General features: G+C 38.1%; 1 protein-coding gene across 1 annotated transcript in view; it reads left to right on the top strand.

Annotated features, from left to right (window-relative positions):
* Window positions 1-9,755, top strand: part of MOXD1 (monooxygenase, DBH-like 1) — a 23,778-nt gene extending 14,023 nt beyond the window's left edge. Inside the window, exons 6-9 of the mRNA XM_010188087.1 lie at window positions 974-1,033; window positions 2,800-2,942; window positions 6,435-6,603; window positions 9,465-9,755. Of these exons, the coding sequence (XP_010186389.1) occupies window positions 974-1,033; window positions 2,800-2,942; window positions 6,435-6,603; window positions 9,465-9,626 (534 nt within the window). The 3' untranslated portion in view covers window positions 9,627-9,755. The remainder of the gene's footprint in view (window positions 1-973; window positions 1,034-2,799; window positions 2,943-6,434; window positions 6,604-9,464) is intronic.
* Window positions 9,756-10,000: the final 245 nt, after the last annotated feature.

Raw genomic sequence — 10,000 nt, 5'->3', positions numbered from 1 at the left:
TCCTGCTGTGAGCAGTGAAGCTATGGCAGTACCCAGTGCTTCAGAAAGCTCCATCCCCATTTGGCTGACATGGAGCTCATGCCCCTTCTTCCAGCAGCCTGAAGTACAGTTAGCGCTGGCATTGGTCTGGCAATGAGACAGCCTGCAGGAAAGGAGAAATTCTCAACATTCGAAGGGTGATCTGATTTTTTTCACGGAAAATTAATGCAGATGATGATACAAAAAAAAATGAGCCAAAGCAAATACGCCTCTGGCATCCTTCTGATCTGAAGTTTTTTTTGATGTCTCACTATGTTCTTCAATGTTTTAGTTTCCACTTTGTTATCAAGGTGATTTTGAGATTTGTGTTTGACCAGGTACAGGGAATAAAGGTACTACCAAACTGTAGATCAGTTTGTCAAGACAGCAAAAAGTTAATTGTGTGTACTTGAGAAGGTAAGCATTCAGCCTTTCCCATAGAAAGCTGTCAATGCAGTTAAATCTTTGCCTGCCACTCCTCTACTCCCAGGCTTGGCAGATAAATAGTTGTTATTGTGATGTGGAAAACCTTCTTTTCCTCATTTGGCAAGTATCTCTATTGAAGTTGTCAGGATAAATTAGCCTGGGGAAAGCTATCCAAAGTAGCACTGGATGAGTTTTGAAGGAAGAATCATATGTTTACATTGTCTACATATGTAATTTTCCTGAAAATAGGAATATAACTGGGCACCTCCATTGCCACTTAAAATAAACCAACAGACCAGACTCTTAATAAGACGCCATTTAAATCCATAGGGAATCCCTGAGGATCTTGGATAACATGAATGCTAAGTGCCAAGGCCTTAGCATACACCAATTACCTAATCCTTTACTCTTTCAAAAAGTCATATCCACTGTTCTAATCTTTATTTAAGTGTTTGCTGTCATCTCTGGTTACCTGAAGCTGGTGCTGATAAACTGGAGAACTCTGAACTTCCTAAATCTTGTGTTTCAGGGGGATAATTTAATCACAGAATGTCACTACAGTACTGTAGACCGAATTCGCATGACATGGGTAAGAGAAATTTTAATGGATCAAAATAAAGACATGGATAATATTGGGCACTGAAATATTTTTCATAAAATGTTATTAAAATCTGTGTACTTACTGTGTACGTGTAATTATGTGTTCTCTTTCTTTTAATAGATTTTTAGATTTTAAAGTCATCAGGACTATGATAATCGTAGTGTGATCTCTTGCATAAGACTGGTTTATAAAAATAAGCAAGCCAGCTTATAAAAGTTCTTTAAAAATCAGGCTTTGCTAGTATAAGGGATGTTTTCTTCACAACATGTATTGACATAAAAATTCTGCATATTCTAATGAATTATTTTCATGAACTTGTTACACATTTTTCCCTGAAATTGTAGTTGCCAGTTTTTACATACTGATTTTTACTTATGCCATGACCAAGATGGGGCCACTTGCTTTTGTGCCTGACATAGAACCTAGGCAGGATGCAGGTCCCTTGGGCTGGGAGGAGGCGCCTGGGCACAGTGAGCTGCTGCACGTTACTTTTCTCACACTGTGGGTTTTCCAGTGACAGGGATTCTCCCAGACAGCTGCTGCCCCAGAATGCTGCAGGTAGAGCCCAGACACAGCTTTTCAGGTTAGCAGAGGCCAGGCATCAGCCATTGCAATGTGGCCACTTGGTTTTGGAGGTGAATCAGATTTGATTATTGAGACATGAGCTGTTTGTGAAACCAGAACATGATGCCAAACCCACTATATGTATGGGAGGGATGTAGGTGCTGGCACCCAGCCTTTGCCAGAGGCTGATCCTGCTTCCTTGGGAGAGGCTGGATCCAGACCTCCAGGAGGTGAGACCTGGGAGCTTTCTGTTTGGCAAGGAAGACCTGGTCCTGAGAGAGCACAGGGATGCCTCTCCCTGAATCATAGCTTGTAAGTAGGTGCATGCAGAAGTTGTTTAAAGAAAGGCAAGAGTGAGAAAGAAGGCTTTTGGGTTTTTATCCTATTTTCCTATATGGTGACCACACTAGTTCTTGGCCCTTCATTCATGTGTTTTGTCTTCTCCATTCCTGTTGCTGTCGTTCTGTGAGATTTGTGGAATTGTTCCCAGACAGAATTTAGGAACATGCAGCTCATAATCTTGTCCATATTTACCAAGATTAATTTCAAATTAGTAGTTTGTCTCATGGCTCTAAGTGGAAGACTGTTTCAGAACCTGTTTCTTCCACTAGCTAAAAATCTTACTTTAATTAATTCTTTTATAGCTAGCATTTATTTGTTCTTCAGTCAATGTTATCTGTTAACTTAAATAACGCTTTTCTTTCTTACTCTTTATCTGCATATATACTTAAAAGGAGAGTTCATATAGATAAATATTCTATCCCAGCCTCCATTTTACTAGGCAAAGCTAATTTACTTTAATTTACTGATAAATTATCCTACCAGTTTTTTCCTACATCTGTTCCACTTTGAAGCCCTTTTTCTGAAACATGGTAGATATAAGTTCCTTGGAGACAGCCCAAAATAAACCTGAACTTCTCAGATAGTCCTCTTCAACATTATAACAGTAGTATTTTACTGATAGTTGTACTTCCCACATCTTTTAAACTCAGAAGTTATTGTTTGTGCTTGCAGTGTATTTTGTAATTAGTTATGTAATAACTTCTTGTTACTTGATAAGCTAATGTGGAAGGTAATCCTGTTGAATTTGGCCTCCTGATAAACATTTAATTAGCATATAAATGCTAATCAGTGTTTTTATCTGTGGAATTCCAATGCTATGTTGATTAAAAGAAAAATCCTATTTTCAGGGTGGTCTGAGCACCAGGAATGAAATGTGCTTGTCATATCTACTCTATTACCCGAGAATCAACCTCACTCGATGTGCAAGTATTCCAGATATAATGGAACAACTCCAGTTCATTGGTGTTAAGGAAATCTATAGACCAGTCAGGCAAGTAAAATATTTATTAATATGTGCAGCATCTCTATTTCTGTCTGTTGGATTAGAGGGTCATTTTAATACAACTTTTCTTTCTTTCTGGTAGTGCAACATGTTGCAGGGGTGCTCGTGCCACTTCTTTTTGGTCTGTATACTGTGCTTATTTCTCCTGCCAAATTATTTTGCATCTTTTCTCTTTTTTTTTTTAGTCAAAAAGCAGTTTATTCTGTTAAAGAAATAATATTTCACACAGCAGTATTTTTTACCACTACCATCTCTAAATAGACTATTTTTCAGTGTTACATCAGTGTTTCAAATCTATCAAGTTACCAAAACATTTCAGTGTTTCACATATATATAGATAATTTTGAAAAAGTAAGAGTTTGGGAGGATTAGCATTTAATTACCCTGGGTAGATTTGTTGTCAGTAATTCTGCTGAGGTCAGTTGGTGTAAACAAGAGAAGAATTGATTCTGTTGCTCACATCTACAGCTCAGTGGCGTCTTGGTGACACTGACAAGACTGCACGAAAGAGAAGTTGTAAGTTAGAAAGGAAATGGAGGCAATGAGAGAATATTAAGTTGTTCATAGTTAAAGATAAAATGGTAGATAAGCACCATGATGGAGAGAAAAGAGGGAATGGAGGCTTTGGAAGAATGACATGCCAGAGGATGATATGCTAGGTAAGTAGAGAGAAAAATGTGGAACCAGTGGTAAGAGTCTAGTCAAGAGGAATGAAAGTGCCTTTTAGTTGAACTGCTGACTGCAGGGGCTTGCAATTCTGTGCAAAGACACCATTTCCTGAGTCTTGGACTCCTAATCCTCAGGGAAGCAGGGCATTGAACATTTCTGAGAAGAAAACAGGACTGTGTCAGATGGAAACCCCCTTAGCTCACTCATCAGTTTTTCTTCCTAACAAAAATAACCCACAAGAATCTGAATACTGGCCCACTGCTCAGCTCAAAATGGGTAATATCATTTTGCTGTAAGATGTCTACATCAGTGCTTCACAAATATTCAGTACCCCCTCTGTGAAGAGGAGAGAGCTGTTACCATTTAGGCAACTCATGTTCTATAATAACCACCATGAAGGTCCATGGAGTTCAGCTGGCATCTCCCTGCTAGGGTAAACCCCAGGATGTTGAATTTGGAGAGGATGCAGTGCAGGGGTGAAGGTTAAACAAGGTGCTACACTTTCTCCAGTAAGTCAGCAGAACTCTTGCTGGCCTTCACTGTGAGAGTCCTTGGCAAGAACAAAATGTTTCCCAGTGTGTTGTTGGCTCTGGTTTAATATCAGGAGGATGACCTGCTCATTATGAGCAAGGGTGATTTCCAGAATCTACCATAAATTTTGAATTTTGGTAGGAGATAGGAGGAAGCCTACAGGATAAATGTGTGTGAATACATAAAAATTAATAAATAGCGTATTTCAGATTTTAAATGTTCCTTACAGTGCTTAAAATTACAGCATCTCAATAGCAGATGAGCAGTAGAAGTGATTGTAAACAGAGTAAGAATAATCTAAAAAGTAAAGTTCCCAAATGAATGAAATGCAAGAAAATAATCAAACAACAGAAATTAGAATGCATTATTAGTGGTGAAAGATTAATTACATTTGCAAAATTATTTGCGCTAAACTATGTAATAGTAACATTTTAAAATAAAATGAATAGACTAATAGTGTGTCAACACATTTAAATTTTCAAAGTGATCTTTCCTTATGCAGTCTATCTTAACAAAACCATATAAAATTATTATTGCAAAGTAATTTGATGTACAGGGTTACTGGTCTTCTGAAATTTATATCGAAGACTGAAGAGTTTGAAGAAAGTCACCACGCAATCAATGTCTACTTCATTTTTCACACTATTTCTATTTACAGTGTCTTTTAATACAGGGAGAACATAGTTTCTAAATTGGTCCTAGCTAAAAGAGTCTTTCTGAGCTTAGAAAGAAAATATTCTAACAAATGTATGCTCTCTTGAGTGTTCATTCATGATAACTGTACTTAAGGAAAAAATGCACATTTGGCCTGGGGAAATAAAGATGTTTTGAATAGAGTAAGTATGCAGACTGTCTGCTGCAAATGGAATAGTAATTAGAAGAAGAGATTATTAATGCCTCTAGTATTTATGACCTAATCCACAATTCTTGTTTCATTAAGCTCTGTCAGCCTAAGGATATGTGACCTGATACTCATTTCTCTTGTGTCAGTTTTACACTGGAATTGCTTCACTGACTCGTCTAAAGTCTCTCTTGACTTACACATGGAAGCAGGATCAAGGCACTGTGTATCACTTTAAAACCCCTTTTTTTCTCAGTCTGGTGGCACAGACAGTGGTATAAATCATGAGGAGCTGAGATAAAAGTGATTGGGCCACAAAAGTGCAAAATGGGTGTCCACTGTGCCTAAGTATTGAGTAGAGCTGAACTTTGGCATAGGCAGCACTTTACACAAAGCAAGTAGGAGACAGCCCACTGCAAGATAACACAGATCTGTCTGAAGTGCTTTGAAAAGAAAACTCATGCTCCAACCAAAGCATTAATTAGGTTACTTAGATAAAGTTTTAGCTACTTTCCTTCTTCGACTTAGCTGTATTGGACTTTCTGTTTTTAAGAACTTGACCCATCCACCTATTTGCTCCCATTCATACCAGTAGGGTCAAACAAGGAGAAAGCAAGAACAATGGAAAAGGTTTTCTTTAGCTGTTTTTTTACATTTTCTTTTGTTATTATTTTTGAGTTTTCTTTTCTAAATGAAAGATCAGAATTTTCATAGCTTCCCTTTCCACATATTTGGCTGGTGGGGAATGGGGTTGGCTCCGCTTCTTCATGAGGAGGATTCCCACAGGTGGGCAAATAGTCAGATCTCTCACAGCAGTGCAGCAGGTCTCTACCCCACCACTGCCCAAAAGTCCCCTTGCAGCCAGCATAGAGACATGACAAAAGGCAACATCCACAACACCAGTTATTCTGGTTTGAACTTTTGGCACTGCTGCCAACCAATGCATGTTAGAGCAACTCCTGTACTAGGCTGAATTTTGACAAACCATCTGAGTTATGACCAGAACTTGGCAGAGCCATCTGGTAGCAGCTTTCTAATGGCAAACTTTTCTTTGCAACACTATCTGCCAAACCTATGAAGGGTGTGGATTTTTTGGTTGTTTTGGGTTTTTTGAAAAGTTACAGCAGATCAGTTTTGTGTTGCCTGTGTACTGTTTGTAGATCAGAGAACAGCAATGTAATTCTTTTTCTTAACTTAAAGTCCTTCATTTCTAAAAGCATCTGGCAGCAAGTCCTAAACCACTGACAAACTTTTATAAGTCTGTTAAAACCAATGAAACTGCATCAGTTTTCAGTAGCAGAGAACTTAGTTGAGAATGAGAGTTAGGCATAATATGCATATTAATAGTACATTTGTTTTTCTGAATAAATTCTTTTCATTGGTTCCAACTTGATGATATTAATCTATTTTTAAAAATCTGTTGTCTGTTTTTTCTTTAGGACTTGGCCTTTCATTATCAAGAGTCCTAAGCAATACAAAAATCTGTCTTTTATGGATGCAATGAACAAATTCAAATGGTCCAGATCAGAGGGTCACTCCTATAATGAACTTGTGCTTAAACTACCAGTGAACGTGAGATGTTCAAAAACAGATAATGCAGAATGGTCGGTAAGTATAAGTGTTGAAAAGAAGGTAACAATGTCATGAGCCAACTGTGATTTACTGTGCTTTGTTGCTCATGAATAAGTAGCTGGTTATATGTCTTCAGACTGTTTACACGGCTATATTGCATTTACAAAATGTAATTGTTTATGCAATAACAAATGATGAGAATGTTTTATCAATGCTTTCACGTAACTCAGGTTCTAGAAGTATTTAAGAAGAATAGAGAAGTTGGAGCTTTGATCAGCACTTGGGATCAGTAATAGGAATATGGAGTCTTTCGGTGTATCTGGGACTGATCAGGGATTAACCACGTATGTCCAGATTAGGTCACCAAGTCAGAAAGCTGTTTTCCCTTGTCTGCCTCCATTGTCAGGGACTTATTTTAGTGTCTTATGTTGGATGATTCAAAATTGCTGGATTAGGTTTCTTCTCTGAGTCACTCTGTAGGGGGGAGCTTATTGACTGCATGGGGAAGCTTATTGACTGCATAAGGAAGCATCTAGAATCTAACTTCTTAATTCTGGGATCTAGACTACCTTAAGTTACATGAGTACTCTTCCAATATCTCTTGCTTTTTTTGTTGGTCTTAGTCTTTTTGTGTCTTAGTATTGGGCCAAAAAAAGTACGTTTGGTTTGTCTGATTCCTTTGTGCATCTTTGGAAGATTTTATCTTCTATAGTTTTCCTTTCCCAATTCTCGTGATGAAAAAACCTGTAAGATAAAAAACAGTTCTGCAGTGAGTTATTATTTATTCTAAATGTTTGCTTCTATTTTAACAGAACTGCTGGGAAAAGCTGTCATCTTTAGTACCAACTTGTGTTTATAAAGAACTACTAGTGCATGTAGTATCATCCCTGAATGAGATGCTTAAAAATACATGTTGCTTCTTGAACTCCTTTAGAGAGTCCAAATTCAAGACTCCATTTTACTCCTTTGAGCTTTTCTGCTCAGAAAGGGAAATTGTCTCATTGTACTGGCTTATCTCCTATTGTGATTTTAGGCCAGTCAAACAGATCTGATACAAGATACTACTGATTAAATACTTCCTAGAAAAGGACCTAGTTTGGTTTAACCCAGCCAGCAACTAAGCACCATGCAGCTGTTCACTCACCACCCCCCCAGTGAGATGGGGGAGAGAATTGGAAGGAAAGGTCTCATTCTCCTCACTCTGCAAAACGTATCCCACGCTGCCTCATAGAGGGTCACACAGTGCTTTCAGGTGGTGGAGCAATTGCCCTTCCTGCAGCAGCATTCTCGGGTCTTTCCAACATTGATCAGACTGTTCTTCCCATGAAATGCCAATAAAATACTGTGTGCTATAAGTAATCAAAGAGATTCTGGTATTTTTCTAACACTTGTCCCACTGCAGACCTTCTGGGAAAAGTAGTTATTGGTAGTACATGTGTGTCATATTTCAGTAGTTTTGGTTATACTTTTTGACCTTTGCAACTGCTGGCCAGTAGCAGCTGTTTAGTCGCTCTTTCACTGATTGTCAGAGGACAAGTTAAGAAGATGAAAAGCACACAAATTTTATCAGGAGGAGATAGGCTTCTCTTTTTTTTCCCCTAAATGATATGTTTTCTGGGCAATTCTGTTCCCCTTTATCTTACAGGATGAAGGAACAATTCTTACGACTTAAAGAAAGTAGTCAGAGTGAGCTCAGTGGAACTGGGAGTGCTTTGTTCTTCCTTTAAATCATAGTTTCCTATTTCAAATGACTAGGGCATATTCATCAAAGCTAAGATTAGGACTCTTTCCTTTCCCTTCCCTTATTAGTGATATTACATTAAATTGGCCATTCTCATGAAAATCAAGAACAGATTTAACCTGAATGGTCAAACAATCAGTGAGTTGTTACAAGAAGAAAAAAACTTGAAGCAGAGAAAGTGAGTTGAAAGTACCCTCATCCCTCTGTAGGAATGGTCTCCTGGTCAGTCTTAGCTTTGTGTTGTATTTGCTAAGACTAAGTAAATATTTAGATTTTTTTTTTCTACAATGTAGGATAATTGCAACATGGGAAAATACCCAAAGCAAGCACATGCTGTGCAGGTGGGCATTCAGACATTCAAAAATACATGTGCCCAGGGACTCACTTTTTCCAGAGCTTCTTTTCTTTAATGTGTAGGGGGTACATTTAGGAAAAGCGGAGTACATTTAGGAAAAGCATAGCCAAGCAGTGCACCCAAATCTCTTCAATTTCATGTCAAAGCCTGGACAAACAGGCAGTTATGTCTAACTCCATAAAAATTGCACTGAGTTATAAGGGAAGAGTAAAAAATGCTTAGAATGTAGAAATATGACACTGCTGTAGGTGGCTCTGCTTGAGCAGAGACATTGGACCAGATAACCTCCAGAGGTCCCTTCCAACCTCAACCACTGTGTTATTCTGTGAGATAAATGTGTGCACAATTAATGGTCTTGCACATGCAAGTGTAAGCCTTGTATGTAAAGTCAGATGCCTTCAAATACCATCCAAGATCCCTTTAGCACTGTAGCACTGGAAACTTCCACTTTTATCTGCCAGAAAGATGAAAACAAAAACCAAACCAACCAAACAATCCCACAGAACAAAATGAGGTCATACAAATCAACCACCAAAAGCCTAACGTTGCTTTACCGGAGAGGATACCGGTGCACACAGCTGTTCCCGAGCTGCAAACAAGGAATGTGCACACTGGCTGATCATTTGGTGTGCAATATATTAATATTTTTACTGAGCTTAATTTCTCCACAGTAAGAGTCAAAATCCCAATACAAGACCAACAATAAATTCTCATGCAAGCTGCCGCCAACTAGATAGCAAAACACAGATTTCTCATCTTATATGATGAAGCCCTGATAATTTTTTCTTATTTTAATTGCAGATCCAAGGCATGACAGCTTTACCCCCTGAAATAGAGAGACCATACAAGACAGAACCAGTAATATGCAGTTCATCTTCCTGCTTACGTTGCAGTTTATTCCTCAGCCTGTTTGTTGTACATGTCACAGCCAGTACCAGAGGAAACATTGGGCTCTTTGAATAATAATTTTTATTCATTTGTGTTCTGTATGCCATGCAAGTTCTGATGTGTTTGCACTGTTGCTATTGTAGATTTATTTTTTTACATATTAATGAACTAAATTTGCCAGTTCAAAACAAAATGTATACTTCCCCTGAAAACTGTGGGTTTTTTGGTTTTCCATGTAAAGTATGTATAAAACACCATAGGTACACTGACACATTGCATATTGAAACCTTTTCCTATATCAGTTTGTTACACTTTGTCCTGGCTCTTTCACGTGATGTTTTCAAAATCAACTGTGTATATGGGTAAAATTAATAAACTAAAAGCAACTTAGTTAACCACATTCAACCTGATGTGTGCTGTATTATTTTGTCTTGGTTCTTGACTTCTGC

This window comes from Mesitornis unicolor, unplaced genomic scaffold, assembly GCF_000695765.1.
Source record: "Mesitornis unicolor isolate BGI_N332 unplaced genomic scaffold, ASM69576v1 scaffold53667, whole genome shotgun sequence".
NCBI classification, from domain to species: Eukaryota; Metazoa; Chordata; class Aves; order Mesitornithiformes; family Mesitornithidae; genus Mesitornis; species Mesitornis unicolor.
This window is presented reverse-complemented; position numbering and strand designations above follow the sequence as displayed.